Source organism: Aulonocara stuartgranti (genome assembly GCF_965226115.1).
Source record: "Aulonocara stuartgranti genome assembly, chromosome: 20".
Lineage (NCBI taxonomy): Eukaryota > Metazoa > Chordata > Actinopteri > Cichliformes > Cichlidae > Aulonocara > Aulonocara stuartgranti.
In genome coordinates, this window is record NC_138956.1 from 988462 (window position 1) to 1008131 (window position 19670).

The window sequence follows — 19670 nt, forward strand, 5'->3', positions numbered from 1 at the left end:
AAGTGTCGATCGCTCCCCGCCTCCCTCCCTCGAGTGTGTTTGTACCGTCTGCAGGGGGCCTTCTGTTCTTCATTTAGAGCTGCAGGAACACCGCACTCTGGTGAAACCTTATACCTTAAGCCAGCTTGTCAACACAGCAAGCGCACTCTGCGTAAATTACGACTTCGTGCGCTAAACACAACTCAATGTTTTATCGTTTTAATTATACACATTACTCTGAGTGATATACTGTGAAATGTGTTTTGTCTGAGTATGAGTGGATTAACTAATTAAAGAGACTGCTGCAGCATTTGATTGCTCGCACTTGCATGCGTTCTTTTAAAACGCCCTGAAATGTCACGTTACGCTTTGACGATGGAGATATTAACGTGGGATTAGATGAATGAAAACACTCAGAGTGGCTGCTTTTCCTCTGCTTTGTTCTCTTTAGGAGTGCTTTTGCATGTCACGCTTACAGGATTGCATTATTCTGCGCAAAAGGTGGCACGAGCAAGTGATGTTAAGAGTGGGACAGAAACACAGTTTGTCAGTAAACAACAGAGCTCCAGATGGGAAAAGCACTCTGAACACGATCTGATCCCGGCTTCTGTATCTTCTCCCCGTGTTGTAAACCTCCTTTCTTCTCTCCCTTGTAGCCGAGTCTTATTGAACTCACTGCCATGAATATTCTCATGTTTCACTGATCACCTTAGAGGCTTCCTAAGTACAATGGATGTATTGTATCTTAAAAGCCAGCCTGTCGTTTATACCCGAGCTCCACTCAGCTTTAACATGTTCCTCAGCTTTTCCTCATCTCCTGCTGCTGCCTCATTCTTCTCACGCACACACATACATGTTTGCACTCCAACTATTGAAACACCGTGACTGACGTCATCATCTACATGTTTGGAGACCCCAAACGAGGCCCCGCTTTCACAGTCAGAGTGACCCTGAGCATTTCTGGAGTGGCTAGTGGATGTTTATTTTGGAGGGTTTCTAGTTGTAGGAAACTAGTATGATGTTTATATTTTTCTTCTTAATGGCCCCCTGAGGTTCACACTGTGTTGCCAGAGATCTCACTTTCTCTCAGGGAGCTAAAGTTTGATCATGAAGCGGTCAAACGCCATCTCTGCCCTTCCAAACATCCTGCTTTAGTTCCTCTTCCACTAATTAAATAGTTGAGCTCAGACTACTGTAAGTACCTCAGGCTAGAGACACAGGTTAATCCTTTTCTTTGCTTTAGTTTCCCAAAGTATCAAATCCCTTAATGAAAAGACAAAACTTGTGCTTTATGTGCATTCTGATTGCAATGCATCTGTTACAATATAAAAAGCAACTTTTACAACATTAGTTATTTTAAGCACAATGTCAAGAACATATTTGCTTTATTACATACTGAAATGATCAAAGAGAGGAAAATGGCTTTAGAGATGATATAATGAAAGCTGCAGCTTACTAAGCAACATACATGGTGAAAATGTTTTTTCTGCAAACACTGCATCATTACAGGGTGATGCAAACGTGGGAGAAGAAATGTTCCCGTATGTCTGTCCTATCAGTCAGACCACTGCTGTGGATGTAGAACAAGGCCCTGAGGGTCAGTGAGACAGGAGAAAGCGTTTGGGGGAATCTTCTCGACTTCCAGCAGATTGTTTTCGAGGTGGACTGAAGCCAAGGAGCCCGAATTGCGAGGGTGGCACACGCTCCACTGCCTCACCAGCCTATAATTGAAACATATGCACACTGAAATTTAGGCAGACAATTTTCACTATGAAATAACGCAGAAACCAAACATTCAAATGTTTATTATTTTAAAATTAAAGTCTAAAAGCCGTATATAATGTAAAGATAAGAAACACATTTACATAAGAAATTGAATGTGTTCTTTGTTAAGCTCCTTAGAATCATTTCAATGGAACCAGCAGAGCTAATGGTGTTAAGACAGGATTGGGTAACAAGCAAGCAGTAAGCTCATCCCAGCATTATAGAAATCACATTTGACTTCATGGAAAATCCAATTCTACCTGATCTGGTTGTTGCTCAGTCTCAGCACCTGCAGGTTTTTAAACTGCCGGATGCAGCGAGGAACTTCTCCGAGGCGATTGTGGTCCAATAGGAGCTCGCTCAGCGAGCGGTAAGATCCAACAAAAGAGAACTGTTCTATAGCGTCGTTGCTCAGGTCATTGTGGGACAGACACAGGGACCGCAGGCCGGGCCGCAGGTGACGGAACGTGAAGGCTGGGATGTGACTGATGCTGTTGTGCTGGAGGGTCAGATTACGAAGAGGGCGCGGCAGGTTTAGAGGAACGGAAGTGAACAGGTTGTGAGATAGATCCAAGGCTTCCAAGGACCTGAAGAAATACAGTGCATAGAATAATCTCAGTCATATTTGCAAAGAAACGTCCAATCAGTCTGAAATTGCTCAGAGACAACCTGGAGATCCATATTTCCAGTGATATCACAGCACTTATGGCATCATGCTGAAGATCTCAGTGATCTCCCAACCTTTCTACTAGTGATAATGCTGAGGTTAGCTGCTCAGCAGAAGCATGTGATGATGAAGTGTTTTAGGTTTTGCAGGTTTCCTGATTAAGCATGTCAATAGACCCACATCCACACTGACTCATAAACCTTTCATCTCAGCTTTCATCTCATGTTTTATCATTTCTGGCCTCCTGCATCGCGCTGTTGGGGAGAAAGGGAGGCGGGCCTGTGTGGTGGAATAGCAGGGTGCACCAGCCAATAAAACAGTGGGGCCTGAGGGGTACGATGGCTGTTTGGGGGAGAATTTGAGGCAGAATTGCTGATAGAGAAAATGTTTGGCTTATGGGAAACCTAAAGAATAGCCACAGAGCTGGGACCAGATTTCTGAGGTCTGAGACAAAGACAATAATAATAATTCTGACTTATCAAAGCAGTCCTCGGGGTGCACTGCAGCACTGTGATTCAGTGTTTATTAGAAGGTCTTACACAGCTGTTTTGAGTTTACAGCACAGCTCACAGCAGGAGACAAAACCTCATTTTCGGTTCTTCCTCCATTCACTGACATCACTGAACAAAAGGGCTCAGAAAACATTCAGGTGGCCAGTTAATGACTACAGAGTGATGGGAACTGGGGCCCAATCAGTGAAGGCTTGTGGATGCTGAACACATGTGGGCCAACGTATGTCTGACTGATGCTGTCTGCTTCACAGTTTCTGTTACTATCAGCTTACAATAGAAAGCTTACAGCAACTCTCCTTCTTTTGAACATTACACCTGTTTCAATAAACCACAGCACATATTTCCTCTTTTCCTATTAAATATAAAGAAACCAGGGTTTGCTCAAGACTGTGCACAGAATTCAAGATTATTACCAAGACATGTTTCCATAGATTTGTCCGGGCTGTGCAAAATATTCACATTTTGTGTGTACGGTGAAATGCTCTAGAATAAAATGCACACAATAAACACTATGACCCACTAACAGGTTCGGCTATTAAGGTGCGACTGTAAATATTCAGTAACAGAAGAACCAAAATAAACTCTTTCAGTATTTCATATGATGAAATACTGCATCAGCACATGTAAGGGTACTCGAAGGGTAACAATAACATAAAAGCAGATCTAATCATTATTTGTTAGTTTGTCTTTTCCAAGAGTTACTTTTATTTACTGGCAATAAAAACTTTTTATGGTATATATCCAGTCCCTGTTCACATCATTAGTTTGCAACACAAAAAGATGTTTTTTTGATTTTTTTTAAAAGGAGCATAGTTTATATTTGCCCAGACGTATTTCTGGGTCACACTACAGTGGTGCAACTGAAAGAAAAACACGGGATCTGTGGAGATGGTTGCAAAATGGATGTGGAAGTGCCAAAACCTGCAGTTCCTGTCCGGACCACCTAAGGCTGGCTCCAAAAGTGAATCAGACCTCACCAGTATTATATAACACATTACTCTTACTGGTGTCTTTGATTGGCACGTGTGCCAACACAGCTCACTGTTGACCTCTCTGTTGTCTTTGATCTCCTGCTGCCTGTCATCCTTAATGAAATGACCTGACAAACAATAAAGCCTGATGTGTGACACGGACTCTCCAACATGGTGAATAACAAACGTAGTCTGTGCACCAGTGCACTTCAGGGACACAGCTGGCCCAGCAGTAGGGTCGAGGCTTCAAAATGCAATTTGAAACCAATGAGTGACATCAATCTTTCATGTACAGCCTGTGTATCTAATCTGCATTAGAACGTCCTCCACCTCCATCATCTCTGAGAACAACTTTCAGAAACCTGGGGAAGCACAGCAGCACAGAGCACACAAAGAAACCAGCAGGCGCTAAATGCACGATTTTCTGTGAATTTCTATTAAATTAAATAAATAAAAAAAGAGTGATTTCTGTTCCCACTTGAAACCATAAAACACATCACTATGCTTGTTTCTGTGTACCAGTTTAGACCAGTTGTGTGCAGCTGATTTGTATTCAAAGACTTTGCCAGTAAGCTCAGCAGCAGTCCACCAGTGTTTAAATACCACATGGTATTAATGAGTGGAGAGACACACAGTCCTCTCTTCTCAGAGACCTCCACCCGTTGGCTTGGCACCTACACAAAAACACAACAACACTCTCATACGCACAACATGACATGAACTATGCGCATCCACAGAAAATAAATATGCTGGCAGACACAGATGGGCGTCAAGGAGGTGCAGCGAGGATGCAAATGCATGGATTTGAAATTGCTATTCACCCACCCAAAAAAGAAAAAGATGCACATACTATGATCAAATAGTCATGCACAAGCACACAACACACAAGCTACTCCAGGCAACACACACACACAATTCACACCAAAGCAAATGTTTTTGCTTTTCTTTTTTTCATTAAAAAAAATCAAGTCTGTCTCGGTTTTGTGCAAAGCGTAGTCCAGTCCTGCAGCTGCTCAGGGTGATGGTCTGCTTACAACAGGTACTGCACTTACAGATACACACGGCTCCATTTACGGTGAAACCACAGCGTCGGGATTACACAGAATAGTCGAAGTATTCAAGCCAGGCTCTGTGATTATGCCAAGCAGACTTGAACGCCTGCAGCTGGACTTGAAACTGCACCGATCGATGGATGACGGCACGTTCTGGACTTATTAAAGCTGCGTGTGCACTTTTGTGCGCACTGGATGTATTAACACTGGCTGATATCTGGAAGTATTTGTGAGATCTGTTGAAAACAGTCCCTCCAATCATTTTTTTTAATTCCAACTGGGGTCCTGAGGGGCTGGAGCCTCTGCCAGCTGCCACTGAAAGCACACAGAAGCATATTTGAAATCATTTACCCCATTACTCGAACAAATAACTGGACTTTTTTGCGTTCTATAAATCTAGTATTTTAGTATTTATTTATTGTCATTGTCAAGAACAATGAAATTGCGTTTGGGGCTTCCATACAACCCAAAAAAAAGAAGAAAATAATAAATACCCCTTAAAACCCAAGTGTACATATTTAACCCAGTGTGACTCCAATGCAATAAGACAATCCTTAGCAATAATGTTCGTAGAAATTCAGACAAAGACCTGAGAAACATGACAAAATACAACAATGCAACCCATTCAATATTATTGTACTGTGAGATATGATATCAGATATGATAGTTATCTATTTAAGAAAGAGGGGGGGGGGGGGGGCAGGAGGGGGAAGAGAATAAAGATATGATGCACCAATGCAGACCAGTTCATTGCTATTAAGAAGTTGGATATGGTTATTGTCCGTGAGAGGGGGGCAGAGAGTTCAGGAGCCTCACAGCCTGTGGATACAGGCTGTTGGCCAGTCTGGATGTTCTGGCCTGTATAGACCTGTACCTTCTCCCTGAGGGCAGCAGATGGAAAAGGTGGCGCGCAGGGTGATGTTGGTCCCGCAGGATACTGTGCACCCTCCTCAGACAGCGAGTGGGGAAGATATTACTGATCTCTGGCAGACTTGTTCCAATAATTCTGCCAGCTTCTTTCACCACCCGCTGGAGTGCTTGCTGATCGGCCTTGGTGCAGCTGGGGAACCACACTAGAAATCCATACGTCAGAACGCTGCTGATGGCACAGTTGTAGAAGTTCAACATCAGAGATCTGGGAATGTGTGCGCTCCGCAGTCTCCTCAGGTAGTAGAGGCGCTGTTGGGCCTTCCGTACAACTGAGGTGATATGGTTGCCCCAGGACAGGTCCTCGGTCACAGTTACCCCCAAGAATTTAAAACTGCTCACCCTCTCCACCGCCTCACTGCCAATGAAGAGAGGCAGATGGTTGTTATGACCCCTCTTCCGGAAATCTACAATGATCTCCTTGGTCTTTTTGGTGTTTAAGACCAAGTTATTGTCGTGGCACCATGACTCTAGTTGTTGCACCTCTGTCCTGTAGTTTGTCTCATCGTTGTTGGATATAAGTCCGAGCACTGTAGTGTCATCTGCAAACTTAACAATGAGATTGGACGCGCAGGAGGAAATACAGTCATGGGTGAAGAGAGTGTATAGCAGAGGGCTCAGAACACACCCCTGAGGAATCAGAATCAGAATCAGAATCAGAATGGGTTTATTGCCAGATGTTGAGGTTTACAACATTAGGAAATTGCTGCGGTGCTTCAGTGCAAACAATAAGAATTAAAGTGCTATGTAGAAAGAAAGATATGTGCATGCGATATACATGAGATATATACATGAGAATAAGAATTATGAGTGCTACGTAGAAAGATATATACATGAGTGCAGGTGGTGATCAGTGCCAAACATGAAATGATGCAGTGACACAGCGTAGGGTCATGTGTTAGTGGCGGGGACAGTCATGTGGTTATTGTTCATGTGTCCAACAGCAGAGGGGAAGAAACTGTTCTTGTGGCGAGAGGTTCTGGTGCGAATGGACCGGAGCCTCCTGCCTGAGGGGAGCAGGTCAAACAGACTGTGTCCAGGGTGAGAAGGGTCAGCTGAGATCCGAGCTGCACGCCGCAGTGTCCTGGAGGTGTACAGGTCCTGCAGAGATGGGAGTCTGCAGCCAATCACCTTCTCAGCAGAGCGCACAACACGCTGCAGTCTCTGTTTGTCCCTGATAGTGGCTCCAGCGTACCACACGGTGATGGAGGAGGTGAGGATGGACTCGATGATTGCAGTGTAGAACTGCATCATCGTCCGTGTTGGCAGGTTGAATTTCTTCAGCTGCCTCAGGAAGTACATCCTCTGCTGGGCTTTCTTAATGACGGAGGTGATGGTGGGCTCCCACTTCAGGTCCTGGGTGATGGTGGTACCCAGGAAGCGGAATGAGTCCACAGAGGTGATGGGGGTGTCAGTCAGGATGATGGGGGGGAGTGGGGCTGTGTGCTTCCTGAAGTCCACAATAATCTCCACTGTCTTCTGGGCATTCAGCACCAGGTTGTTGTGGCTGCACCAGGACACCAGACGTTCAACCTCCCTCCTGTAGGCAGACTCGTCCCCGTCAGAGATGAGCGCAATAACGGTGGTGTCATCTGCGAACTTGATTAGCTTGACAGACTGGTGGGTGGAGGTGCAGCAGTTGGTGTACAGGGAGAAGAGCAGAGGAGAAAGAACACAGCCCTGAGGGGAGCCGGTGCTGATGGTCCGGGAGTCCGAGACATTCTTTCCCAGCCTCACGTGCTGCTTCCTGTCCGTCAGGAAGTCAGTGATCCACCGGCAGATGGGATCAGGCACATTCATCTGGGAAAGCTTGCCTCGGAGATGGTCTGGAAGGATGGTGTTGAAGGCAGAGCTGAAGTCCACAAACAGGATCCTGGCGTAGGTTCCTGGGGAGTCCAGATGCTGCAGGATGAAGTGTAGGGCCATGTTGATGGCGTCGTCTACAGACCTGTTGGCTCTATATGCAAACTGCAGGGGGTCCAGGAGGGGGGCCGTGAGGGTCCTGAGATGGGAGAGAACTAGGCGCTCAAATGACTTCATGACCACAGATGTCAGAGCCACGGGTCTGTAGTCATTTAGTCCAGTGATCCTAGGTTTCTTGGGGACAGGGATTATGGTGGAGGACTTGAAGCAGGCGGGCACATGACATGCCTGCAGTGAGGAGTTGAAGATGCCAGAAAACACTGGGGCCAGCTCGTTTGCACAGTGTCTGAGGGTGGCAGGAGACACACCGTCTGGGCCGGGAGCTTTCCGAGCATTCAGACTCTTAAACTGCTTCCTCACACCTGCTTCATGAATATGAAGAGTTGTGGTGGGAGGAGGTGGTGTGAAATCCTCTTTTGTGTGGGGTGAGGGGGCGGGTGTTGCAGGTGAACAGTTTGAAGGTGGTGATGGCTCTATGGAGGGGGGAGAGGTGGGGGAATTAGTGTCCAAAGTGCCTCTATTGTTGGGGTCGTTGGAGGTGTGAAGGCTGCCTGATGGCTCGTCAAAACGGCAGTAGAAGTCGTTGAGGGTGTTGGCTAAGAGCAAGTCATCAGTGGAGTGGGGGGTTTTAGGCTTGTAGTTTGTAATATTCCTAAAACCTTTCCACACAGAGGCCGAGTCATTCTCTGAGATCTGCTGCTGCATCTTCTCAGAGTGCTGATGTTTAGCAATGTCCACTTCTTTAGTGAACCTGTACTTGGCCTCTCTGTAGCAGTCCCTGTCTCCGCTTCTGAACGCCTTTCTCTTTTCCAGCCACAGCTTTTTGAGTTTAGGAGTAAACCAGGGTTTGTCATTGTTATAACTCACCCTGGTGCGTGATGGCACAATGCTGTCCTCACAGAAGTGGATATAGGAGGTGACAGTGTCCGTAAACTCGTCCAAGCTGTTAGAAGCAGCCTTCATTGTGTCCCAGTCTGTAGACTCCAAACACCTGCGAAGCTCCTCCACAGCCTCCACAGGGGCACCGGTGTTGACCACAAGGGTGGAAGAGGTGTTCTTACCCACTCTGACACTCTGTCTACGGTTAGTGAGGAAGTCCACAATCCAGTTGCACAGAGAGGAGTTAAGTCCCAGTTGGTGGAGTTTGGGACGGAGTTTGTATGGCCGGATGGTATTAAAAACCGAGCTGTAGTCTACAAAGAGGAGCCGTGCATAGGTGTTCCTGTGTTCCAAGTGCTTCAGTAATGTGTGCAGCACTGTGGCGATCGCATCCTCGGTTGACCGGTTCTCCCTGTATGCAAACTGGTGCGAGTCCAGGGATGGTGGAGCTCTGATGTGTTTAATGACCAGTCTCTCCAGGCATTTGGCGGGAATGGGGGTGAGTGCCACAGGTCTGAAATCGTTCAGACATGTGACATTTGACTGTTTTGGGATGGGAACGATGGTTGCTGCTTTGAAACAGGATGGTACCAGTGAACAGGACAGCGAGGTGTTATATATAGAGGTGAAGACGTCCGCCAGGTCCGCAGCACAGTCTTTTATCTAAAGTGAGTTTTTACACTTGCTAAATGTTACGTGTTTGCAACCACGCAGGAAACCGTTAAATGTGAACTGAAGATCACTTAAATGAAACCCAGCGGTCTTCACTTGATGTTAGCGTCATATTTTAGCCGCTGTGTGCACGTACAGAGTGTGTGCACGTACAGAGTGTGTGCGCCGTGTTTGTTTCCCAGTTTATATAAGCTCGTTACGAAACCAATTTGCGCCGGGCCAAACAGGAAAAGGGCTTTTGATACAAGTCGTATCAGGCTGAGACACGTCACCATGCGACACACACATCTTTGGTGTGATGATCACTGAACCTGCACCTCCATGCGATCCGTCTAAGCCTGCAGCGACGATAAATATACACAGATCTCCCATGACAGCTTCTCTGTGCAAAATGACACAAATAATAAAAAAAATAATGGAGAAAAATAACATTTGATGTGCCGTAACAGCCATCTGTTTCAGCACAAACCAAATTAAAAAAATACTCGGCTCTTCTGTCAGTTATTATCTAACGGAGTTGGAGTGGCTGTTACTGGGTATTTTTAAGTCGATGATCCTTTTACAAGAGTGTTAAGTCAAACTGCAGAGCACGCAATAAAACAAAGCCATTATTACACAATCCGTCATTTTTCTGTAAATGTTTGACAGCATAAACTACAGTCTGCAACCGGAAAGACTTTATCAATGAAATATGATCATTTGGGCGTAGTGTCGCAAATGAGAAAATGCTCTGGTTTGAGATCAGGCACTGACACAGGCAGGTGTCAGGTGTGTGTGCATGTGTGTGTCTGTTTTAGTTGTGCAGCTGTGTTTTTGAACAGGCTGCTCATTGTGCCTGATAAGAGTCAAATCTAACTGCTTGTGCAACAGCATTAATTGTATGCCAGCGCAGCTTCGTTACATAACAAACAAAGGAAGGCACAGTTGTTGGAGTTGGAAGACGTATTCCGATGCATCGCTTAGCTAAAGGTTACATAACTCTAGCTACATCACCTCGTGAAAAACGAGTAATGCATTCATGTTCTTTTAACTGGAGCAATCATTTGATTTTCATCCTGAAACACACAAAGTAGATCCGATACACATCCTTTTTGTTTATGAGGACAACACCACTTTTGTACACTTCTGGTTTTTTACCAAGTTTTCCCAAAACAGCCTTCTCAGTGATGCTTTAGATTTCTGACTTATTGAATGTAATCCTTAGCCCAGTTTGAGAACCTGAGCTCTATTAAAATGGTTTTGTGCGTCCATCAGTGTCCATGTACCAGGAAATCCCACAACAGGATCGTGCCACCACTGCGTTGGACTGTAGCGATGGTGTTAATCGCTTCTTAGTGCCTGGTTTCAATCATGCACACGACCCCGGGAACTATGAACTGAATTATGAATCTTTGTTTCAGAGGATTTTGCATGTCATGCTCTAATACCTCTTCCACCGTGGCAATGACAGAACCCATTCAGACGTGGTAGCATTCCCACCAAAGAAAAAAAAGTGACAGAGAGACAGAATCACAAAATTGCTGGGCCCAAACCAGTATAGGAGAGGCCACCACAGCAACTTCAAAGCTGATCTGCTGACGCAGCCAGCACATTTGTTTCCCACAGAAAAGAAAGAAAATCTCAAACCTGCTGAAATGTAAGCTTGTTCTCAGAAAGCACTACAGCGCTGTCTCCAGAGAGGCACTGAGCCAAGAACGAATCAGTGGAAACCAGGTATCCAAGCCATTCAGGCGCTTTTTGGCAAACTGTGCAGCCATTTGTGTGGATACCTACATTAATGATTGTCCTTCTAAGAACTTGACCCATCTCTAAATCTTACAAATCTCCCCAAACTGAGTAATCCCTGTTTACTCCTGGACACCGAGACTGCTACAGATATGTTTCCGTATTCTCCCTCAGCTTATGCATTGACATAATCACGTCTTTGTCCTTAACAGGCAATTTTCTCAACATCTCACGCTGGTTTTTACTCTTACATACAACATCAAGTGTCAGAGCTTTTAGATTAAGTCCAGTGAATCCAATATGCAATGAAAGATTGTACTTGTAGAATCTGAAGGATCATTAAAAGAAGGATGTGTCTGAATACTTTAGTATACTGGATATTTCAGTTCTTTTAAAATAAGATTAACCGTTGCTATTATTGTGTAGACTGATGAGGGGGAAGTAATGCATATGGGGGGGGGGTTATCCCAAATGAGTCAGAGACATTTCACAGGCTCTGGAAATGTTCTGTTTTCATTACACGTTATTTAAATACATAATGAGGTAAGTGAGCCCAGTCTGCCTGAGAAAGATCCCAGCTCCCTGTTACCTCGTTCTCCCCACTCATACCTCGATCACCGAGCTAGAAGCAAAGCAACACTGTGACACGAAACAGAAGCACCCTGCGAACTAGACCCAGCCAACTGCAGTTCTTTTCACATTAAGCAATTCACTTTTGATCTTTGTTTTCTCAGCTTTTTCAGGCACTTTCTGTTTCTTAACGTGCCTCAGTAGGACCACATGATGATATGCTATTAAAGGTCTGTAGACAATCAGCTGGAAGGGAGGGTTCTGATCTTGTTAGCGACCTTACTTATTGTCTCCTGCTGTATAAGCGGAGTTTAGGTCAAGCTGAGTTTATTCACTGTCTGGTGTCTATGCAGAAGCCTTAAAATGAAGGCCCAGCTACTAAGCCTGCAGACTCGATGGGAAGTTGATGCTCTCACGACTAATGAGGTCAACGTGTCAGGCATCAGAAACAAGTCTCATGAAGACTCAGGACAGTCTGTTCGAATTTCCTCCAGTGAACTCCATCTTCCTGTCCTGGAGTCTGCTTTGCATCTAGAAGATTACAAGAGTTCATCACTTCCTAAAGTTTTCCCAGACTGCATCTTCTCAAGTTAATGCTTCTGCTTTGTGCCCTATATACAAAATCTCCACAGCTTCACTTTCCTGCAACTCTCTTTTGCATTCTCTATTTCCTCAGTTTTCCCTGAGGCTCCCACTTTGGTTCGCAAGGATCCTAAGGAGCAAAAAAAAAAAGAAAAACCCACTGGAATTCACTATATTTAAACAGCGCACACACAAACACAAATACACACATACAGATGCACACAGTTGCCTCAAGCCCTCGCTCACACGCCTGCTCATCCAAGTACACAAGGTCAGCTGTCAAAATGTGTGTGATATGTGAGCATACATGTGTTTGTCTGTGTGAGGAAGGCTGAGAGAGAAGCAGAAGAAGAAATGAGAAAACTGTCTGGCTTTGTGTAAATCAGTCTAAATGTCTGCTGAGAAAACACGTACTGAAGCTGATGTCCAACACTCCAAATGTGTTGTCATTTTAATTCAGTCATTTTTGAAAGAAGGCATCAGCTTTAAACATCGATGATTTACTTTACTGTGATACTAAATTACTGCCTGTTTAAAAAAATCTCATCGTTTAATGGAAATTTGTTGTTTCATATCTTTTAGTGGCCACAAGAATAAAGTGAAAAGTGTTTTGAACTTGAACAAATGACAGCTGCGTCTTCAGATTCCTAAGCAACACCAGGCTGCCCTCTGGTGGCTGATGAAGGAACTACATAACATTGGGTTGGATGGATGGATGGACATACTTAAGACGCGTCCATGCATGGGTAGCGATGTCTTGCTCATGCAGACGGTTGTGCCTGAGTTCGAGCACTCTCAAATGAATGCAGCCCCTCAGCGCTTCCTCTGTCAGCTCCTCAATTAGATTTTCATTCATTTGCAGCGTCTACAGAATGAGGAAGACAGAGACAGATGCTGAGGTGTGATACAGGAGACAGAAATGTGACAGTTTAAAATGAAAACAATCAGTGAATATGCAAACAGTGTCCGAGAGTGTCTAACTCCAAGCAGTGAGAGAAAGAGGAAAAAATGACTCGAAAATGTGGTACATGTGCACCTGAAGAGAGGGAGGAAGGTTCAGTGGTAGCGACCGGAAGTGATTGTTGCTCAGCTGGAGGTCAAGAAGTCTCTGTAGCGGCCTAAAAGCTGGAGGGGACACACTGGCTTTGTGAAGAGCATTTCCTCCCAGCTCTAGCTTCAGGAGATTCATCAAACCTATTAGGAAATAATACCTATGATGTTACACCTGTTATAATTTTTACACATGACTGTGTTCACACACACACACACACACACACACACACACACACACACACACACACACACACACACACGATGTGTACCTTTGAAGCAGTGCGGTGTGAGTCCACTCAGCTTATTGTTTTTGAGTTTGAGCTCCTCCAGAGATGAAGGCAGCGTCGGGATCACGGTGATGCGGTTGTCATCCAGATCCAGCTTCCTCAGAGAGGTCAGGTTCTGCATGAAATGAAATGCAGCACAAATAAATAGGTGTTGAGCAAAACTGGGATGATAAAATACACTAAATAGATACTTGTCTCCAAGTCCGTAATTTCCCATCCCTGCTTGCCAATTGGGATTTAATCACAGAGCTCACAGAAACACACCAAATGAAAGAATGTCACATTTGTGCATCTCTTCCATTCATGTGATCTGTCCTCTCATATTTTTAGCAAAGCCACTCCGGGTGGCTCTTCAGTGAAAGCTGCTGTGGTTTTGATGGGTGAATAAAAGCAGTGGACAGGACTTCGCAGCATCCCTCCAGCCAGTCCATCAATCCCCTGTCATTACAGGGATGTGAGCAGAAACTGAAGAAGAATATTCCTCTAAAAATAATTTCCTCATATTCCCCACATCATTGGCTGCAGCTTTTTTCCAGCAGGTTCTTTCAGCCAATACCGTGACAGTATAGCAGTGGCAGTGTGTAATGATTGGTCAGAGTGTGGTAGGCTCCATCGGTGTGGCCTGTGGTCAGAGGTTATTCTTAGACGGATTAGTTAATGCATTTTCAGTGCTCTTTTATTACCGTAATGATACAGGACATAGCCTGCTTTTTATTTTAACTAGATGCAAAGTGACCCATAAAATGTGCTTGTAAGTCAGAAAAGTACTGACAGGCGGAGGACTCTCTGTAAGAGTGAAGACGGAGCTACTAAGGATAATGTCAGAGCAGTTCAACACGTCCACGTCAAAGGAAAGTCAAACAGGGTTCAGTTTCAGGCCTCGAGGCGTAAAGTTTTTTGGGTTTTTTGTTGATATGTGTGTTTGTCTCTGCTGGTGCTGTTTAAACACACCAAATAGTTCTTCCCAGAATATTATTTGTGGCTCGAACTGACAGTGAATACAAACTTTCTGTCTCATTACGAAGGTAAACTACAGTCTGGCGGTATATTAAATGTTGTTGTTGTTGTCTGCTGTAAATTATTTTATCACTTCTTTCTTTGGCCAGCAGACAATGAGAGAAGCAACACTGACTTTTCTAACAGAGTTCAGTCACTGTCAGTGACACTTGTTTGTTTTTTCCATTCCCAGTCTGGATAAATAATACTTGATATTTCATGACAGTAAATATTTTCTAGAAAACACCCAACAGACATAAAGTGCAGTTAAAAATATATAGTTAGAAAACTCATTGAGTGCAGGCAGAACTGGAAGTGCAAGTCTCCAACTGCAGTTGTAAGACGAGTGGGAGAAACTCTGCAGTCAAACGGTGTTGGACAGCCTTGGTTTGTGGTGGATTTTCACACTGGTATTACACACATATTACTATATATTACTCACTGGGACACAAACCTCAGTACAAGAGCAGTAGATTTAAGTCAGAGTAACCACCACCCTTTACTGGTTTTACTTTACTTTTTCACTCTTTATATAAATAGATAAATAAAGGGATAAAAATATGTCACTTGTGAGTAATTTTAAAAGATGCAGCGAGAGCAGTGTTACTCACAGAAAGTGGGTTTTGGCTGAACGATTCATCATCCAGTATGTTTCGACTCAGGTCCAGCATGTCCAGGTTCAGGAGGCCTGAGAAAGCTCGTGCTGTGATGATCCTGATGTTGTTCTCTGAACATAAAGTCAGTCACATGACACTTCAATTTTCAATTTGATGATTCACTAGCTGGCAGCATAATAATCCACGTCGTAATGTATTCCAGTGGTAAATCCAGGATAACACTGTTTACAAAAATATGGGCATCGATGGCTCACTAATGATGGCTGGGCTTCCTGAGCTCTTGTGTTTGCTCTTTTTTCTTTTTTTAATCTGTGAAATTTCTGTTGGGTGCTTTCTTTGACTACAGCTGTAGATATACACATACCTGCTAAATCCACCTTCGTGGCTTCAAGGTTTTGGAAGCTTGGCAGGTGAGTAATGCCGATGCCCCTGCAGCTGATCTCTCTCTCAGTGCTCTGACACTTAATAGAATCAGAAAACTTTATTAATGCCCAAGGAAATTATGTAATATGTAACAGGCAACTCTATAAAGTTAGAAACCGTTTCTGTTTGATTGCTGGGCGACTCAGTCGGTTCTTCCTCTGCTTCTTCTTCTTCTTCTTCTTCCTCTGCTTCTTCTTCTTCTTCCTCCTCCTCCTCTTCCTCTTCTTCTTCTTCCTCCTTGGAAGAAAAGAACAACATTTAATTACCCAGCAAATCAGTAAGTAAATAAGACAAGTTAAAAAAGATAACTAATATTACAAACTATAACCTCTTCTTCTTCTTCTTCTTCTTCCTCCTCTTCATCATCATCGTCGTCGTCTTCATCGTCGTCTTCATCGTCATCGTCCTCCTCCTCATCATCCTCCTCCTCTCGTGCTTTCCTGAGATCCATCAGCCTTTTCTTCTCAGCGTGGAGTTCCCTGAGTGCAGCCATAAGAGCGTTGCTGTCCTCCCCTCCTTTTCCAGGCTTTCTCCAGCCGCCAACGGGTCGCCCCAAACCCGCCTACAGAAAGTAGCAGGAGACCATTACTGGAATTAATTACTGGAAACAGAGACAAGTCTCACATAAGGACTGTGTGTTACAGGTGCTGCATGTTTCTTCTTTTTGTTTTGTTTCTGACAGGTGCACCAGTTGCCAGTACACCGTGCTTTTCTGTTTGTGCTCTATCCTTTTGTTATATGTTCACTCCTATTTTCTACTGCCTTCCTTCCCCCCCGCCTGTCAGCTTAGACATTGTCGTACTACACATATACTCTGATAACTGAAACAACACGAATAGAAATGAATAAATAGGCAGATAAAAGAAACACATGAAGAAGAGGAGCCTTTAGGGAATTTTTAGAGCTTATCTTGGAAAAGCAAAATGTGTTCGGCACAACAATTCAGATCATAAAATCTGATTGCAAAAGCTGCCAGACAGGACGGCGACATGACCTAAAAGATGGTGTAATATGATTGTGTGTCTCATCATACTATTCTATATGCGATGGACTCCACTGTGGCTGCATGCTTCCTCTTCCCCCAGGCACTTCTCCTTCTTCTGATCGCCTCCAGGTTTCCAGAGCCATGTTTTTCCTGCTTGATCACTTTCTCAGCATTTGCTTGGAGATGCTCATCCTCACTCTCTTCTTCACCAGGGTAACAGAAAACATAAATCAAACCAAAAATGCAGTCATGAAGGAATACACTGTTCGATTTTTAATCCTCTGTGCGCAAAATAGGTTAAAATTCTCAGTTATTAAGTGTTTATTAACCAAGAGCGTGCAGACAAAAGTGGGCAGACTTTAAAAACTTACCAGCAGTGTGTGCACCCGACACTGTCACCCCTGCGTCGATCCTTGGCGAAGGAACGGGTGCTATTTCTAGTTCGGATATCTCAGCGGAGACTTCCATTAATGCATCCACGTCATGCCAAGAGTCCAAGTTTTGTTCTGAGGAAACTATTCCACTCAGACAGATGAACACAATCCACGTCCATGGCATTTGCATTGCTGTATATTTATACTCAAATCAAGCTTTTTTCAAATGCAGAGAAGCCCAAAGGGTTTAATTTCTAATCCTCAGAGCTGAAGCCAAGAAGAAGCATCAGAGCAGGAAGCGCAGATGGTTAGAAGTCTACTTACAGACAAGCAGACAGTTCTTCAGTAAACCCTGGAGCTTTATGAATGCAGAGTAAACGCTGTGGTTTCCCTTCTGTTCTGAGTCACCTTGAAGCAGTGGTCAAACATATTGCACGCGCTCGCTGCTCAGAGTAAATGTTAAAATGAAGAAAGAGAGAGAAAGCAGGAAGGGACATCCAGCAGGCGGAGAGGTAAAAAAAATAAATTCTCTCAGTGTTAATAAAGAGCCTCGATTGTTGTACCGTGAAATACAGACACACCCTGCTCCTCCTCGTCTCCACTTCATAACTGTCTGCGAACATTACGTGGAACAGCTTTTTTCTCTCTCCTGGAGGAGAGACGCTGACAGGACGGCGGGGGGTGATACTGGAGTGCAGTAAGTTTTGCACACTGGTGATAGATTTTAGTCGTACATTCTGTTGTGATTTGACAAATGTGTTTTTGTAAACCGCTGTCACTTTTGTGCTTTTTCTGGAGGGCATCAGAATGTTAGTATGAGTACAGCAGACCTTGTCCAAGAGCAGACGGTTGGTACACAGTCCCAGTCGGAGGCAACCTTGTTTGGCAAACCTCCGCCAGCATCTATGTCTGAAGTCAAACATGAACTCTGAGTAATAAAAAGTGAGGACGTCTTTACATTCTGCACATCGACGGCAGAGTGTGTACATCCTCACACTCGCCGTCTGCCCCTTACTGAGTGTGGAGCCAAACTGGGATGTTCACTGTGGGGTGAAACCTCTTTATTTGCTCAGCAGACACACACAGTCGTGTTTTCATATCTTCGTGTGGACATCTAATTGACATATTGCTTTCCCTAGCTGCTTACACTTATCCTAACCCTGTCTTCAAACTCATGGGGCATTTTGTCCCCATAAGTGACTGTTGGTCCCCACAAGTAGAGCAACTTTCCAATGTTTGGTCCCCGCATATACACATACACAAACATTACATTCAGTCGACTGTGCTTCAAAACATCTTCTTAAATGAACACTACTACTGTAATATGCAATCAAATCTGCAGATTATGCTTTTTTGGTGTTTTTCCACACCTGAAGAGTAACTGATGAGACAGCAGCAGAATCCAGACATATTCCAAATGGCACTCTGGACAAGTTGACACTAAACACTGAAACAGTCAGGCCCTCATGTGCTCCTCCAAAGTAAATAGCAACGTTTCCAAAGATGATTCATTTTTATATCTCGACAGGAGCACGCTGTCATCTACAGACCACATTCAACCCCTTCCTTGAGTGTGACAACACCCTGAATTTCCACAGCACACTTACATGACTACACTTACATGTTTAAGAAACAGCGCATGTTTTATTATCCTTCCTGCGGATGACCAAGTTAATCTTTGCTTTCTTTTCACTCTGAAGGAATATGTTAAAGTCAGCATGACCGCTTTCAGCTTTGTAACATCTCTGACACCAGTTTGCCAAATGCTAAATGTAATAAACTAAACATCTGCAGTCATGAAGCATCTGAGGTTACAGGCAGTTACTGAAATAACGAAGCTTTTATGCTCACAACTGAACGGCATTTCAAATCAGATGTGTTTATCAAGGCGATCGTGGCTCAAGAGTTGGCAGTTTGTCTTGTAATCGGAAGGTTGCCGGTTCGAGCCCCGGCTCCGACAGTCTCGGTCGTTGTGTCCTCGGGCAAGACACTTCACCTGATGCCTACTGGTGGTGGTCAGAGGGCCCGGTGGCGCCAGTGTCCGGCAGCCTCGCCTCTGTCAGTGCGCCCCAGGGCGGCTGTGGCTACAATGTAGCACCAGTGTATTAATGACTGGATGTGTAAAGCGCTTTACAAATACAGGCCATTTACCATTTCATAATCATTTATTTAAAAAAGTACCTAATGAGTTAGGAACAAAGAACGGCGCATTGTTTAGAGCAGTGGCTCCCAAACTTTTTTCGCTGGGCCCCCCTTTGTTTTATAGAAAAATGTTCGCGCGCACACGCACGCACACACTAACACACCCTCCAACCACACGCGCCCATATTTTGCTCAGTTGCGGTTTATTTCACACCTCAAACATTTAGTAAACAATTAAGCAAATACAAGTAACCTGCAGGTAGTACGAAAATAAACTATGTCCGCACCTACACGGGTGTTTCTGAACACGCAGCTGTTTCGTTCACACGTAAACGGCGTTTCGAATCACCGAGAACGGAGATTTTTTATAACTCATTTTTTGCGTTTATGTGTGGACGTGGAATACAGAGCTCATCACGCAAAGTCAAAGGTATGTGCCTTTTTCCGCGTCACGCTGTGCGCCACGTTATTGTTTACATGAGATGAAGAGCAGACAGTCAGATTAACAGTATTGTGTCTCTATCTGCAGGTTTTACACGCAGTTACTGTCCCTCCATTACAAAGGCAGAG

At 44.4% G+C, this 19670-nt stretch overlaps 1 protein-coding gene across 2 annotated transcripts; it reads right to left on the bottom strand.

Moving 5' to 3' along the window:
- Positions 1-1352: 1352 nt before the first annotated feature.
- LOC309696466 (extracellular matrix protein 2) lies at positions 1353-17674 on the bottom strand. 2 transcript variants are annotated; one of them, XM_082517713.1, is made up of 11 exons: positions 16956-17674; positions 16633-16784; positions 15928-16161; positions 15717-15836; positions 15541-15637; positions 15171-15286; positions 13546-13678; positions 13260-13417; positions 12949-13088; positions 2004-2330; positions 1353-1700 (listed from the first exon to the last, which is right to left on the bottom strand). In XM_082517713.1, exons 1-11 carry the CDS (start codon positions 17146-17148, stop codon positions 1535-1537), a joined length of 1836 nt encoding a protein of 611 aa, XP_082373839.1. In that variant the 5' UTR covers positions 17149-17674; the 3' UTR covers positions 1353-1534. The 2 variants fall into 2 exon arrangements, with proteins under 2 accessions (XP_082373839.1, XP_082373838.1); XM_082517712.1 differs by having other exon boundaries at positions 16633-16787.
- Positions 17675-19670: the final 1996 nt, after the last annotated feature.

Excerpts from the sequence above, each read along its gene's own strand:
- LOC309696466 (XM_082517712.1), bottom strand. The coding sequence starts at position 17,148 with ATGCAAATGCCATGGACGTGGATTGTGTTCATCTGTCTGAGTGGAATA. Across the intron at positions 16,162-16,632 it reads AGTCCATCGCATATAGAATA|GCGGGTTTGGGGCGACCCGT; the intron begins GTATGATGAGAC and ends TACTTTCTGTAG. Across the intron at positions 13,418-13,545 it reads CACACCGCACTGCTTCAAAG|GTTTGATGAATCTCCTGAAG; the intron begins GTACACATCGTG and ends ATTTCCTAATAG.